The sequence below is a fragment of the Pyrus communis genome, chromosome 3 (assembly GCF_041283825.1).
Source record: "Pyrus communis isolate YQ-2024b chromosome 3, ASM4128382v1, whole genome shotgun sequence".
In the NCBI taxonomy this organism is placed as follows: domain Eukaryota; kingdom Viridiplantae; phylum Streptophyta; class Magnoliopsida; order Rosales; family Rosaceae; genus Pyrus; species Pyrus communis.
This window is the reverse complement of record NC_142567.1, coordinates 28,994,294-29,009,469: the sequence shown is the minus strand read 5'-3', so window position 1 is coordinate 29,009,469 and position 15,176 is coordinate 28,994,294. Positions and strand designations below refer to the sequence as shown.

The window sequence follows — 15,176 nt, the reverse complement described above, 5'->3', positions numbered from 1 at the left end:
TAAAGTTTTTTCTCTTTGAAGAGGGAAGAATCGGCGTTTTAACAATCCAATTGAGTTAGTTTTCTATTGTTAATTAAATGCTCTTAGTTTTATATTGTTAATTAAATACTCCTAAACAATTTGAAAAGGTCATCCATTTGATTAATACTTGCATTCCCACCACAGGAGCACCCGTTTGTGGCTTTCAAACAAAAAAAAAAAAGATCTCTCCAGGCTCATCGTCTGGGGAGTTTTCTTTTGGTTTCCAACAAACTGTACATATGGCTTCTTATTGTTTGATCACATAAGAGTGCAGTAGGCATGAACATTGTCGTCACTAAAGAGATGTACAGTATTATCAGCAACGGTTGAGTATAACTGGTCGGGGAAGTATCCGTGCACGCTTTCGTTATAGCCATGCATGTAGTAGTTGTAGGAAGACGAATACGTAGACTCGTCAAAGTATTGAGATGCGTACGGATAGTATTCGCTGTCGTATGGGAAGGGCCAAAATTCAGCCCTCCTCCCTGTTCTTCTCACAACCTTTAACACCTTCCTTTGATCTACATACCCCGTCACCGTCACCTTTTGTGTATCCATGTTTATTTCCAAGCTATCCACACCTGCATGCATATTATCATATGCATAATCCAAATATTGTAATTAATATAGGGAAAATGCAAATTAAGGAGATTGGTGAGACAAAAATGATGAATTAGAAAAGAGATCTTGCCCTCCATTTTTGAAATTGCTTTTCTTATCCTTTTTTCGCATCCTTCGCAATCCATATGCACCAAAAGTTCCACAATCTATTAGACAAATTAAAGAAACAAAAAATCATGAAATAAACAAAGTATATATTTAGACAATATGAGTTAGCCCCTTCTTAAAGGATCCTGTTCCAGTTTTTATGGAGAAGCATTATTGACACACTTTATCGATCTGTATCGACAACATATCAAGACGTTACCGACAACATATCAAAAAATTAAATCCAATATCCTATATTAACACAATATCAACACAATATCAACATAATATCAATAATATGCATGACATATTAACAAAATATCGAGTATCCCGGACTATGAATAGTAAAGCGGGATCACTGGCTCTTTATGAAGTTTCTTCTCTGTGTCTGTGTGTGTGTTGGGGGTTGGGGTGGATTGGGTTTGGGGGGGGGGGTGTTGGTGGGGGTGGCGTTTTGGCTTAAAGAAGAGCTGGGCAGCACTTACAGACATGGCCTTAGATAAGTGTTTAGACTTCCCATTTCGCCAACCAAACATAGCGCAGGTGGTGTTAATAAACGATGTTCTAGTATAACATTTTTTAACAATATATATCGATCCTCTCTCTCTCTCTCTCTCTCTCTCTCTCTCTCTCTCTCTAAATTGGGCTCGACCGAGACTGAACGCAACTCAACTTGACCCTATTGCTACATGGCCAAGAAGATATCTGATAGGTTGCGGTATCTTTATCTTTATCACAAGCCCTGACATTTCTAGCTAAAATTCTTGAAACGAAAAAAGGAAAGTGCAAGAGAATATCAGAATGGCCAATATGTAGACGGTTGTCATTTGGAATATATACTCAGACTGATTCCTTCTTTTGGAATAAAATTATCTTACAAAATTGCGGACTATCTCTCTAATAGTACATGATCATTTGCATGTTGTGACAGCCTGTTCCGGAATTTACGGAACAAAATGGTATTTTTGTAATTTCATTAAGTTTTGGGTTTTTATTTAAAAATTATTTTTGGATCTTAATTGGTGAGCCCAAGGGGTCCACCCCCTGATTTGTGTCCCTGGTTCCCCTCTTCCCCATGAACTCATCTCACTCTTTCTCTCCCTCACCTTCCCTTAGCTCTCACTCTCTCTCCTGTGCTTCATCTCCCGTATTCCCTCTTCCCTGAGGACCAGTACACACCCACATACACCACACCTCAATGGAGCACCCCGACACACTCACCACCACCACCATCATCTAGACCTTCCCTCTCCCTCGTCCCTGTGAAGCACCGAGACACCCACAACATTCCCAGGTCTGGCGAGCCTATGGCTTGCGAGTCGAAATCCGACCACCTCCGGCCACCCCCCAACTAATCGAAGGTACTAGATCTTTTCCCATCATCCTAAAGTCCACTTTGGTATCTAGATCATAAGCTTAGGTGTTGTTTGGCCGGTGACCGAAGCTCGGGAGGCTCCGACCTCCTTCCCCGACGAGGAACAAAGAACTCAGGGCCTCTGGGCCTAAACCCCCAAGCCCAACCCTTGTGTAACCCAAAGAACCGACCTTGGGGCTGAGTGGAACTTGGGCCTTAGGCCCGCTACCCCTAAAACCCAACCCAACCCAAAACCCAATTGAACTTAGGCCCTTGGGCCGTGTGAACCCAGGCCTTGGGCCAAGGAAACTGGCCCAGCCTCTTGGTCCAGCCTTTCGACCCAAACCCACCAACCCAAATCTAGTTGGAATATTCCTGGAACATTTCTCGGAATATTCCTAGAATATTCCCTTGTTGATATTTTGTTGACTTTTTCTAAAGTTACCCAGGACCTTTCTTAGGGTAATTTGACATCCTAAATCCGTTTTTGACGTCCGTTTTCCCAAATTCAATCGTTTTAATTGTACCCTTTATGTGCTTAGGTGCAATTATTAGCGGCGATTCCATCATTCCTATTTCGTACAGCTCTACGACGACGAAGTATCTGTGAGTGGACCCCTTTTAAAATGCATGTTTTATTATTAGAAATGCATACATGAAAAGCATGATTTAATGATTACGTTTTATGAGATATTATGTTTACTTAGAATATTTTGGAATACCATACTTTATCAAACTCATGTTCTTTGAAGTATAGATGATGGATGACTTTATACTGCTTATAAACATGCTTGTACACACTTCTTTCTGTATAGATGATGGATGACTTTATACTATGAAGATGTTTTGAGATATATGTACTTATGTTGGAAATATTATATTCAATGGTTTTGTGCGTATCTAGTGGTCACTGTTCTGCCTTTGAACGATGATACTTATATTGACCTTCGGGTTGGGTGTTGTAGGAGCCTTCGAGCGATGATACTTATATTGACCTTCGGGTTAGGTGTTGTAGGAGCCTACGGGCGATTGATACTTGTAAAGGAAGTGTTTTGAAGGAAAAGTTATACATGCCTTTGGGCAATACTGATACCACTAGTTAGCACACTATATACAACATGTTTTATGAAAGGTTTTATGGCATGCTAGGGTCTAGGAAAACCTATCACATATTATGCTATTAGTTTTCATAAAACTTTGGGGGTTAGTATGTTGATAATTGTTTCAATATTATATATATATATATATATATATATATTATATATATATATATCAATTTGGTCTACTCATGTTTGTTTTGTGCCCCCTCAAGACTTAAAATCGAGGCGTACCATCCCGGCATCAAGGCACTTCCACATCGACATCTTCGAGTCCTCTCAGTAGGACCCATTCGTTTGTTCATTCAATTTTACATTATTTCTTTTTAGTGTTCTAGAATTAGTTGTATGCTCTAAACACGTTCCTCATTACATATTAATTATATTTAAATTCATAATTCTTATTTATTTCTTCTTCTCATGCATCCTAATATGGCTTTGTCACCTTCGAGTGTCGGTCACCACGTAACTACCCTAGTGTTCGAAGAATATTGGGGTCGGACGTGTTACATGTTGTATTAGAGAGATGTCGAGCAAATGTGGTTGAAATAGCAACACCCTTAATTATTTCCAAGAACGAGTGGCATTTTTGTTGTTTTGATTTGTCCGAAGAAAAAAAAAAGAAAGAATTGTTCCATGTGATTGCTAGGGTGAAAAAAAGAGCTAAACCAAAAAAAGACCGACGGGAAAAATTCTTGCAGCATGTACGTTGATCTCCTACGTTTAACAAAGATTGCATATGCTTTTAAGCAACGGTCGCAAATAGTTCTCACATTTTGATATAAACCTTTTTCCTTATTCTTTTTCTTCATTGCATGCATGTTGGTTGGTGTTCAAGTTGAGTTGAGGAGCTTAGTTGATGTGGGCGAGCCAGGAATATCATGTGTTGAAGAATAGGATCCCTCGGGTCCAGGACACAGTAGAGAAAATAGCTAGCATGCTCTGATATCATAGAAAAAGTTGAGGTTCAATATAAAAAAACAATTGACAATATAGGAGTAACCCAATTACTTATAAACACATACACAGTCTCTCATTTTCCTAATATAGGATTGATGCTCTCAACATAATGGAATGTGTAGCTTTCACAATCATCTTATTGCATATCATGTGTGGCTTTCAAATCGATAACTGATCATATCTATCAATGGCTGTAAACCAGTAACTTACCCTTCATATTCGTATCACTCAATGGGACGGGTTCAAATATGCTGTCACCAAAATGCTTCTCCTTCCGGGGTTAGAATGTGAGCACATCGAACCTAAAGTCAATTGGCAACACGTGGAGAAGCCCAATTACTTCATTTATGTTTCCATTACTGTAAATTCCACACTGAGATCACCGAAGAAAACAAAACCTAGCTAGAAAATTCGAGAGATAGAAGCAACATGCAGAAGCTGCTGCTGCTCAAACTCTCATTCAGATCTCATCATTCACATGTAAGCCGCTACTAGCCTTATATTTTGTAAGAGGGCTCGTATGTTCGTTTGCAGGGGGAAAGCTTGAACCCAATTCCTACATTAATGAATATAAGCGCAATTGAAATTTCTGGGGAGTTGTAAATTTGTGTATTGATAAGACCATTTACTATTTCTTGAAGCTCGATCTCTCCCCCAGATGAACCATGTAGCCAAGAGAAACCGTGAACCAGAATAGAAGAGCTTGGGGGGTGTTTGTTAAGGGTTTCTACTGTGTTTGAATCTTTGAGAAAGCTTATTTGCATGAGATGGAAGTACTTGGGATTTTAAATTCCAGTTCTAGCATTTGCAATTGCAGCAATATATTTTATATATATCTACACACACACACATACTGGCTTTACTATCAGATGAAATTCGAGCAATGGTCCTTAAACTTTAATCCAATTGGAGCTTTGGTTCCTGAAAAAATCTGTGACCATTGGTCTTTGAACTTGTCAAAATGTGAAGCAATGGTCATTTTCATCAACTCCGTTATATATTCCGTCCAAATTAAGCATGTGCGTGTCACGTGAGACTGATCTAGTTGTGTCATCTGTTGCGAAACACCATGAGATTGAATCCGAAACGTTCCCCTGCCTTGGAGTCCTCTCAACCAACTTCTGGGCAACACAGTAGTGACATCATCTCTATCGACAACGGATACTTGAAAAGGAAAGATATATAATTTAACTCTGATCATGGTTGGATCAGTGCTGCTGAGTAGCCTATTTTGTTGTTACTCGCTTCTACTACGGAAAAGCAAAGGTGAGTCAACCTTATCAAGTCACGAATCTGAAAAATTTTACTTACAAAGAGCTAGAAGACACATGGATTCGGGGAAGAACCAGGCCGTGGTGCTTGTGCAACCGTTTTCAAAGGAGTTTTGGGGCCTGATAAGGGGAAATGAGTTGCTGTCAAAAGATTGGACGTTATGATTAAAGAAATTGACTTGGATTCAAGGCTGAAATGTGCACAAATAGTAGAACAGATCACTGGAATTTTGTCGAGCTACTAGGATTCTGCAATGAGGGGGAGCACCAAATTCTTGTGTACGAGTTATGGGCAACGGCTCTCTATCAAGCTTCCTCTTTGAAAGAGTGTAGGCCAAACTGGAACCCAAAAAAGGAAATTGCATTAGGAATTTGCGAGTGGGCTCTTGTATTTACACGAGGAGTGCAGCAGCCAAATCATCCATTGCGACATTAGGCCTCAGAACATACTTCTCGATGACTTTTACACAGCAAGAATTTCGTACATCAAATTGGCCAAGCTTTTGAAAATGGACCAGAATTAGACTACCACTGGAATCAGGGGAACTCGAGGCTATGTTTCTTAAAACATGCCTATCACAGAAAAGTCGATGCTTCCAGCGATGGCATTATGTTGCTAAAGATTATATGCTGCAGGAAGAGCTTCGACAAGGAGGTCTGAAGATCAAATGGTTCTAGCAGATTGGGCATACAATTGCTAGGAGCAAAATGCTCGAAGGATAATAAATTTATTAAAAATCGATACGCCATTAAACACTTTCTTGTACAGAATCACAAAGTAGATCAAGCAAGCAAAAGATCACATCTTGCTCGAACCAACAAAAGAAGGAATAATCCAGAAAACCGATTCAGCTTGAATAACAATTAGTCTATCAAATTAAGCAAGCTTTGTTAACAAACACATGGAGTACATAATTCAAACCAAACTTCGATTAACCATAAATCTCCCAAGATCTCAACTTTACATATCAATTTCCAAAACCCATTACAAATCATAAAAACCCCACTACATTCTGCTGAAATTCAAAACCCTAAGATTTGGGGATTTCTTAAGCCCTCTCGCCCCTAATCCTACGAGCAAGCTGGATGTCCTTGGGCATAATGGTGACCCTCTTGGCATGAATGGCACACAGATTGGTGTCCTCAAACAGCCCCACCAAGTACGCCTCTGCCGCCTCCTGGAGCGCCGATACAGCGCTGCTCTGGAACCTCAAATCGGTCTTGAAGTCCTGTGCGATCTCCCTCACCAGCCTCTGGAACGGCAGCTTGCGGATCAGGAGCTCAGTGCTCTTCTGGTACTTCCTGATCTCCCTCAGGGCCACGGTTCCCGGCCTGAATCGGTGAGGCTTCTTCACTCCTCCGGTCGCGGGAGCAGATTTCCGAGCAGCCTTTGTTGCCAGCTGCTTCCTTGGTGCCTTTCCTCCGGTGGACTTGCGAGCAGTCTGCTTGGTACGAGCCATTTGGGAAGATGAAGAGGAAGACTGAAGGGTTTAGGAAGCGTTTGTTTCTCGGGAAAATTGGAGAGATTTTGATTTGGATTGGATGGAAAATGGCAGAGGCTTTGAGGGTTATTTATTTACGGTTTGGAGAGCAGAGGAATCGCGGGAAGTTTGAAATTTTGTGTTTTCGTGTGAAAATTTTGGAGGAGAAGGAGGCGGCGGGAGAGTATGAGCCGTTGATAACTGTGAGAATCGACGGTTGTGAGTGCTCGATCCGTGGCACTAGGATTTCGCCAATGGGAGGGGTGGTTTACCTTTTTAAATATAATTTTATTTTTTGGTTGAATAACCTGGACAAGTGATGATTTTTTAGGAATTTATTAAGATCAATTTCTTCTATTTGTGGGAAATGAGATTATGTGGGTGGTAGTAATTTTAAAGTTTTTATTAAGGAGGTAAATATTGGTCACAAAATAATAACTAATGTTTGCCTTAATTAATTTCTCTTGTCAAGGTAACTAATGTTCCTAAGATCAATTTCCTTTCCGAAATGAAGGTATCCCATCAGCACAAGGGATTGGTTGGCTCAATTGCTATTCTTTGTGAGTGTAAACCACACGCCAAAAACAACAAAGAAAGAAACGTAACTGACGTGAGTCTGTAGTCAAATCCACTCAGTCACAAAGTCGGGCCTCCTGCCTAAGTGACGAGTCTGACGGTGCTGGGCTCCTCAATAGCCCGATTGGGGTGGAGGACTCTAAAAACAAAAAAGAAAGCAAGATAACAAATGAAGAACCAAAAGAAAAGTAATCATACCCAACTGCTAGAAAGTGCAAAATCATGTAATCCGCGTCGGATGTGGACGATAATGGAGGTGTCCTTGGCCTTGAAGGATGCATGGAGGATCTTCTGTACACCGCTCCTTCCGTTCTTAAACGGCGACTTGACGGTGGTGGAGCTTCCAATATATATACGAATTTCCTGGACGATGTCTCCGGTTGGGAGCATGTCGCCGGTCCACGCGTCCACCTTGGAACTGCCTTTGAGGCACTCGATGGAAAGCACCGCGGGTGATTTCGACTCTGGTCGGGGAGTCCGAGCTTTGGCTGCAGCGCTCAGTCCATGGTCATTAGCTCTTGATGATGCGGTGCGTTCTACGCTTGTATCTCATGTAATAATACGTAAAAGCGGTGTGCTGATTTAGTCTTGAACTATCATCTCAGCGAAAAATAGGCTTATTTTTTCGGTGAAATAAGTCCTTAAAGTTATTAAAAATTGCCAATTTCTTCCTTACTATTATATTCAAAGTTATTTTATCCAATTTTTTGTCAACTTAATCACTACATTTTTTAATATAATACTGTCATTTTCTCGCCTATAAGTTCTTAACATTTCATGTAGGTTGCAAATCTATTTACCCTCCAAAGTTAATTCTATACACTATTTATTTATGAAAATTTACCAATCTACCCTCCAATGTATATTACATGCATAACTTAAAATGACAAAAAATTGAATATAATAGCTTCGAATATAATATTAAAGATGTAATTGGTAAATTTACTAATTCAATGACTAATTTTTTTTGAAAAAATAAGTTAAGAACTTAATTTTCACTCAAATAATAATTGAATTCAATGACTCAACTAGGTAAAATAGAGAGAGGGGAAAGGGATTGGAAAATGAGTAAAAAGTCAATGAATATGAAGGGAATGAAAGGTTTTGGGGTGTCGTGGTTTTGTTTCACACTCAAAACTCAAGTCTAGTAACTTTCTCTTCCATTAAGGCGAAATTATTTTAAAATGCTATTTTTACACATTTTTCATACTAAATTTACATTAATTTTTTTAGAGATCCACTTGTATCGGTAATTTTATATTTATTTAAAAGATAATACAAATATATTACAAAAAATATAATAAAGGTAATATTACTCGAGTTTTTACGCGCACTATACAGTTTATAAATAAAAAACAAATACAAGTGAAACAATAATATTATGAGCTCACCAAAAAAATAAAATGAAAAAAATAGCAAATTAGAGTAATAATATAACGACGACAAGGAAAGTGACGTCGTTAGAATTGGCTTGCAAATAAAAAAAATTGAGAAAAAATCCGCCAAAGCAGAGGAGGGTTCTCGTACGGCAGTTAACAATTAGCAGCCACAAATATTCTGAAAATTTTGAATCAAATGGAATCTCCACCTCCATAGGACCATAGCCCTTCATATATTAATTGGTGGCCTCAAAACCCCTAAAAATTTCTACAAAATCCTCACTTGGATAATCATTTCTGGCAGAATCCTGTTTGGTTCCCGGGAAAATTGAGCTGCAGAAAAAGGTAAAGGACGAAGCTTTCTTTTCCAGGTTTCATATTTCCACTTGAATCAATCAATTATCCATTTTGCATGTCCCTTTTGGGATTAGGAAACTGCTCGATTTTGGTTTTGGTATTTGGGTTTTTTTCGAAGGCGAGACCTTTGTGATGGTTTATGCTGAATTGTTGTTTGAACACTAAATTTTGAATTTGGGTTATGCCTCGTGGAATACTTGGAGCTAACGAAAGCCTTGGCGCAAAATCAAGCGCACTAGCATTCTAAGATTCATATAACTGACCACATTTAGTTTGATAAGGATTTATTGTTTTTGAGAACTTTGTGATAATGTATGCAATTAGATAATTGCTCAAATTTGAATTTAGTTTTTTGGGTTGTTGTAAAAGGCGATATAGCTTTGTGATGGTTCAAGTTCTGCGACCATGCTGATGGTGTATGCTTCAGGAGTTATTACATATTCAGATTCTGCTCATAATTTTCTACAGCATGAGGCATCATTACCCTGCAAGACTACCCATGTGAATTTCTTGAACAAAATCTCAATTTGTATTAACCCAATTGGAGCTCCTTGTAACTCTACACCCTCTGCTTCTTACTTTTCGTGGAGAAGTCGAAATCAGCTAAACAGCCCCAAGAAATGGCTGGTAAGTGTTTTCGTTAGTTTCTTTTGTTTAAAATTTAGAAAGAAGAAAAGGGATTTTGGAGGTTTGTTTGAGTGTTTGATGTGTATTACTATCATGCATTACAGTGCCGGATGCAGGATTCGATTCCATCAGACGATGAGTATCGATCATCGCGCAACATAGCTATCAGTTTATTTAGGCGGTACAGGAATGTGGTCGACCGTGGAGGAGGTGCCAACTTAAAAGTATATACAGAATTCAGTGGTATTTTTGTGTGTTTTTCTTTGTTTAATTTCTTTCACAACTGATGTTTAATTTGGTTGATCAGGAGTTCATCAGTGCTGGGGTGAATGCATATGCACTGGGGTGCTCTGACGAGGGATTAAGAAAAGAACTTGTTGATATGAAGGAATCTGGTGTTGAAATTGAAGGAATGCACAGCTATGGTGGAACCACCAGTTTGAAATCCAAGATTGCATCAGAGGAGGTGAACTCGCTTCTTTGTTATTAACTTGTAGCATTTGTCGAAATGCAACTATTGTAGCATATGTTCACGCATTATCTGATTGACTAAGGATTGGAATATGAAATTTATTTACCATTTGTCGAAATACAACTATTGTAGCATATGTTCACTCGTTATCTGATTGACTAAGGATTGGAATATGAAATTTATTTCCCGACTCCGATGATCTTTGTGATCTATTGACTAGAATGAGTCCTAGTCATAGTCTAATGTTGAAAATGTGGGAAGCAGGAAATGTATGTTAAGGTTTCGGTTGGTTAAACTTTTCGAATGTTGCTTCTTAAGGTGAATGATTAATTAAGTGGGATCCGGATCCCCTTTTCCGTCTTTTCTTCACAATGCAGGTTGATGAGTGCATTCTGTGGTTGAGCATTATATTCATCACCATTTTGTGTACACCACAGCCAACAATAGTTAGATGGTCATCCACACCTCCAGTGTCGGACGAAGAAAGACTCAAATGGAAAGGCTTTTGTGCACTCATAGCAAATGCGTATTACGTGAGAGGAATGGCATGGTAAGCTTCTTTCAGCATATTCAATTCCTAATTCAATTACTTGATGTTATTACAACAAATAATCAACTTCCACTTTGAACGTTTCAATTTGCTTTTGAAGCATTTTAAACACTATTTTCTCGCAATATAAATCGTTTGTGAAGGTTCAACTCTTTGCTTAAAACTTTTTTTCTTGAAGGCTTCCAGTAAAGACACTTCAACTAGAGCAAATGGCAGTGGTTGGACAAGCCGAGGAACCATCAGTTGTTGCAAGTCGAATGCGATTAGTTTTTAGCACGCTTGAGGTTAGCTGAATATAGCACATTTTCCAAGTAACTAATTGAGAATATTTTGTGTTCAATATCAGCCCTTACCCTTGTGGTGGTTTCCGTTATATAGTCTGCATATATATTTGCTGTAATACATTTTTGGATTGTATCAAACCAAATTACGCTCTGCCCTAGAATATGTGATGAGGAATTGACTGTGATGAACAACGAATTATTTGCACGTGCAGGTTGTGAGTCCACAATGGCCTAGAGTATAGCGGTTCGGTTTCAAGAACAGATTATATGCTGACTGTACTTTACATTTGTGGTATGTAAATCTGTATAGCCCAAATATTTTACACCTTAGAAGGGAAAAACAGAGGGAAATACTATAGCCTCATGTTCGAATTTTACTTATGAATGTGAAGAATGTCACTGTTTTTGTTCAAGTTATTTGTTCACGTGCTATTTCAGAGGTTAGAAAGGTTGGCTTGCATCACAAGTTTGTGCTTTCACCTTCACCCTCACTCTCTCCTTCTACCCACCTCTCTCTCTAAACCCAGCCCAAAACCCACGATCACTAAAACCCTAGCCCCCAAACGAAACAGCCCGCCCCTCCTTTCCTCCACCTTCCTCGCTGCCACCATGGACACCGGAAATACAACAAGATTTGTGTTCCAACCTATTGCTTCTCGTCTGGTCATCTGATTCACTCAATCCACCAACCTGGGACACAAAACCCGACACCCAGATCACAATTCAGGAGAGGGGGCAGCGAATTCAGTTGCTACTTCTTCCCTTCTAGAAATCCTTCATCTCTCTGTTATCGTGTCAGATGCGCAGAAAGGGACGATGGAGAGAGAAGGGTAGGATTGCCATAGAGAAAATTAATAAGATCTTACATTGAAAGAGCACTGTCACATTGTATGATTAAATACAAAACTCTCTGCACTTATAATATATATCCTATATATATATACTAGCTAGAATCTTATATCTTACTTCAAAGTATCGTCGACGACTGGGATGAATAGACTCAATGGTTGCATATATCGTTTTCCACATCAACCAACAAAAGGTAGACCTTTTATTCATCCTAAAAGCAAAAGGTCTACCTTTCTATGCCCATCTCTTCTGTGGAGTAGCATCCTTTCGTCCGGATGTAGAACGTCTTCGAATGATCTTTTTCGAATCCCCACCAGCTGATATCGGCCTTGGCCTTGAAAATTGAGTGGTATTCGATCTTTTGACAGGGCTCATTGGTTGAGATTTCGGACTCATTGGTTGAGAATATTTGCTCACTGAGTGTACTTGCCTCGAATTCATGGTGATCTCTTTCAGAGGATTCAGTGGTTGGGATTTTATGCGACTGTCAGTTGGCTTCACCTTCGACGTAGAGGCATTTTCAGGCTCTGGTTTCTGAGTGGTTGGAACAGGGTCAAGGATCTGAGGACCTTCTGGATTTTTAGCAACATGAGGAGTTGGTGATCGAATCAGCGGAGAGCAGTCTGAATCGGAAGATGAAGGGCTAGTAGTACTATCCATATCATAAACGAGGTTGTCCATCATGTGCGGAATTTTTCTATCGTCATCATGTGCGTTTGAGGAAGAGAAAGAGGGTCTCTGAAGCCTTGTAAGGTGTACTACCTGCATTGAGATATGTATTAACGAATTACTAAAAAGTCATGACAAATTCTTTACCCTAAATTCTGAAACGCCATGTCTATTAAGCAACTCCTTTACCTTTTGCTCTAGAACTACCATGTCCCTCTTTAGTCTTGTAATCGTCGAGTTCTTCCTACGTATTATGTCTTCTAACTCGGAAATCCTCTGCCATGAATTATAAGAATAACAGTGATCAGTCTAAGACTAGATTTGGCAATAAAAGAAGGAAACGAGAACAAAAGGGGCAGGTTACCTTTGAACCGGCACTTTCAGATGACTGGAGTAAAGTGGTTAGCTCCTGTATGGTTCCATCTCTCTCTTCACAATCCTTCTTGAGATTGTATATGTCTTGTTCAATAGCTAAGGTGTTTAGCTGCAGAAATCACAACGAATTACATCAAGAACACGAAAAGTGATGCCTCAGAAAGTATAACTACATGCAAACCTCCCCGTCAGAGCAGGGGAACTTCGAACCTACACGGCCTGACATCGTTACCATGAATCTTAAGCTACATTAAGTTTCAAACATCCCCTACCAAACCTCAATGGAGAAGTTTTCTTCAAACATAGATTTAACACTTCACCTTCTTCATATCAGTTCCTTGACAAAGATCCAATGCTTTGAAATAGTAATGTCGATGGGAAATTTAGTAGATACGACGCGTTCCATTACCTGGATGTCTGCAGCAGAAGTGACACTTGAGGCCAAGTCTGATAAATCTGACATACGGCGCTCCTCTTGCTCTTGTGCATTTAGCAGAGACATTTTATGTAGTAGTATCCGATCCCCATTGGAGGCTTTCTCAGCATTGTTATCCTGATACCAAATCAAGAGATCAACAAGATTCAAGATTTCTGCATTAGTACAAGATAACTCGAAACAACCTATGTAGCGGCACGGAACAAATTCTTACCACCAACCCATTTGGAAGGTCACGATGTTGATCACAGAGCCAACAACCACAATCAACAAATTTGATTTTATGGGAACCAAAAGATTCGTTGCGTTGCAATTCTGCGCTTTCAAGGGTGGAAGGAACAAGAGTTCCTGAGTGATCCTTAATGTTATTCATCTGCTCGCAAAGGCTGTCAAGCTTCTGCTGCATGCTTGATAATATTTGATCCTGGTAAACAGTTTGATGCAAGAATTTAAGTCAAGAAATTATATATTTCACCAACTGAAGGTTCTCAGCATTTAACAAAAACGTTTTCGAATTCAGTTAACTCGAAAGATTGTATTTTACTCAAAAACAATCAAATCTGATACTTTGGATGTGATGAAGATTATTATTTGATCAAATGTATATGAAAATAAATAAAATTCAGGAAAAAAAATCCAAATTAAATTGATATTGAAAAAAGAGAGACCCGATTATGAATATAACTTCATACCGGAACAACTAAAATAAATATACAGAGAGAATCATGCTTGAAATTTTCAAATTTTGATAATTTATTGAAGAAAACGGCTAAAGATTCATTTTTTAAACAACCCCAATCACTAATCAGCAATTCAAAGAGAAAATTGAAAATTTAATAAACCCAATTTAATCAAAGCTCAATGATGACAAACCCTAAGATCCACAGATTTTTTCAGCTGCGAAATGTGGCGGTTTTTCTTCGATTCGGCAGTGGCGACGCTTATCACGGCGACGAAGAGGAACCTCTGGAAGGGGCTAAACAGCTCCCAAGCCGCGGCTTGCTCTGTTCTCAAGCCACCCTTAATGGTTCCAGCCGAGCTGGCCTCGTCGGCATTGACCATCCGGCCTTCGAGGTTGACCCAGGCCAGCTTCCGGCAAGCCGGCACGGGGCGGCTCCGCTCATTGAAGCTGCTGGAGAGGCGGCGGGTGGAGGAGGGCGTGGGGATTGGGGTTAATGTGACCCGAGCCGCACTGAAGCCAGCGAAGGGAAAGTCTTGGTGGGATAGTTCCATGGCATGAAGGGCGGAGAGGAGAGAGAGAGAGAGAAGCGACCAGGTTTTGAATGCCAAAGTCCTTTTTTTTGTTGGTATTTGATTCAAATGATTTTAAATCGAGAGGGAAACCGCAATGACCGTTTGGCCAACGTCCCTCTTCAAACGTTGGGATTTTTCACCTTCTTTCTTTTTCTTTTTCTTGGGTTTTTATTTGTTTTAAAAATTAATATTTGATATTCTACTTATGTTATACCAAAAACAAAAACAAAAAAAAATTGTATACTTAAAAGTTAATATATTTTTCTATTTATCAAGAACAAATATTTTTGTTTCTGGGGTCCAAATATATTGCTAAAATAGTTTTTTATATAACAAGTGACTAGAATCAGTTATTTAGTCGGTTAGTTTGGTAATTTAGTCATAATTGTAAAGACGTTGTACGCAGATATATCCTAATGATTAGAAGAATTTTTTTTTTTAAAGGAAAAAATCTCA

The 15,176-nt window shown here is 39.3% G+C and overlaps 4 protein-coding genes across 4 annotated transcripts; 1 reads left to right on the top strand and 3 right to left on the bottom strand.

The window, feature by feature from the left end:
* Nucleotides 1–119: 119 nt before the first annotated feature.
* Nucleotides 120–1,404, bottom strand: LOC137714899 (Heavy metal transport/detoxification superfamily protein). The gene is made up of 3 exons (XM_068454056.2): nt 1,215–1,404; nt 713–788; nt 120–602 (listed from the first exon to the last, which is right to left on the bottom strand). The coding sequence occupies exons 1-3, from the start codon at nt 1,263–1,265 to the stop codon at nt 280–282; spliced, it is 450 nt and encodes a 149-aa protein (XP_068310157.2). The 5' UTR covers nt 1,266–1,404; the 3' UTR covers nt 120–279.
* A 4,915-nt stretch (nt 1,405–6,319) lies between these two features.
* Nucleotides 6,320–6,972, bottom strand: LOC137715877 (histone H3.2). Its single transcript, XM_068455234.2, has one exon. It carries the CDS (start codon nt 6,869–6,871, stop codon nt 6,461–6,463), a length of 411 nt encoding a protein of 136 aa, XP_068311335.1. The 5' UTR covers nt 6,872–6,972; the 3' UTR covers nt 6,320–6,460.
* A 2,005-nt stretch (nt 6,973–8,977) lies between these two features.
* Nucleotides 8,978–11,550, top strand: LOC137715886 (uncharacterized). Its single transcript, XM_068455246.2, has 7 exons — nt 8,978–9,192; nt 9,574–9,831; nt 9,936–10,055; nt 10,139–10,297; nt 10,681–10,853; nt 11,032–11,137; nt 11,350–11,550. Exons 2-7 carry the CDS (start codon nt 9,610–9,612, stop codon nt 11,377–11,379), a joined length of 810 nt encoding a protein of 269 aa, XP_068311347.2. The 5' UTR covers nt 8,978–9,192; nt 9,574–9,609; the 3' UTR covers nt 11,380–11,550.
* A 423-nt stretch (nt 11,551–11,973) lies between these two features.
* LOC137715885 (uncharacterized) lies at nt 11,974–14,808 on the bottom strand. Its single transcript, XM_068455245.2, has 6 exons — nt 14,340–14,808; nt 13,681–13,890; nt 13,440–13,583; nt 13,020–13,139; nt 12,845–12,931; nt 11,974–12,748 (listed from the first exon to the last, which is right to left on the bottom strand). Exons 1-6 carry the CDS (start codon nt 14,697–14,699, stop codon nt 12,221–12,223), a joined length of 1,449 nt encoding a protein of 482 aa, XP_068311346.2. The 5' UTR covers nt 14,700–14,808; the 3' UTR covers nt 11,974–12,220.
* Nucleotides 14,809–15,176: the final 368 nt, after the last annotated feature.

Bases quoted from the DNA above. Each gene is read 5' to 3' on its own strand.
- LOC137715886 (XM_068455246.2), top strand. From the start codon at position 9,610: ATGCTGATGGTGTATGCTTCAGGAGTTATTACATATTCAGATTCTGCT. The intron at 9,832-9,935 runs GTAAGTGTTTTC...CATGCATTACAG, and splicing joins ACAGCCCCAAGAAATGGCTG to TGCCGGATGCAGGATTCGAT. The intron at 11,138-11,349 runs GTTAGCTGAATA...TTGCACGTGCAG, and splicing joins TAGTTTTTAGCACGCTTGAG to GTTGTGAGTCCACAATGGCC.
- LOC137714899 (XM_068454056.2), bottom strand. From the start codon at position 1,265: ATGTTTGGTTGGCGAAATGGGAAGTCTAAACACTTATCTAAGGCCATG. The intron at 789-1,214 runs GTAAGTGCTGCC...TTTGTCTAATAG, and splicing joins ACTTATCTAAGGCCATGTCT to ATTGTGGAACTTTTGGTGCA. The intron at 603-712 runs GCAAGATCTCTT...ATATGCATGCAG, and splicing joins AGCAATTTCAAAAATGGAGG to GTGTGGATAGCTTGGAAATA.
- LOC137715885 (XM_068455245.2), bottom strand. From the start codon at position 14,699: ATGGAACTATCCCACCAAGACTTTCCCTTCGCTGGCTTCAGTGCGGCT. The intron at 13,584-13,680 runs GTAAGAATTTGT...ATTTGGTATCAG, and splicing joins ACCTTCCAAATGGGTTGGTG to GATAACAATGCTGAGAAAGC. The intron at 12,749-12,844 runs GTAAAGGAGTTG...ATCTCAATGCAG, and splicing joins TGGTAGTTCTAGAGCAAAAG to GTAGTACACCTTACAAGGCT.
- LOC137715877 (XM_068455234.2), bottom strand. From the start codon at position 6,871: ATGGCTCGTACCAAGCAGACTGCTCGCAAGTCCACCGGAGGAAAGGCA.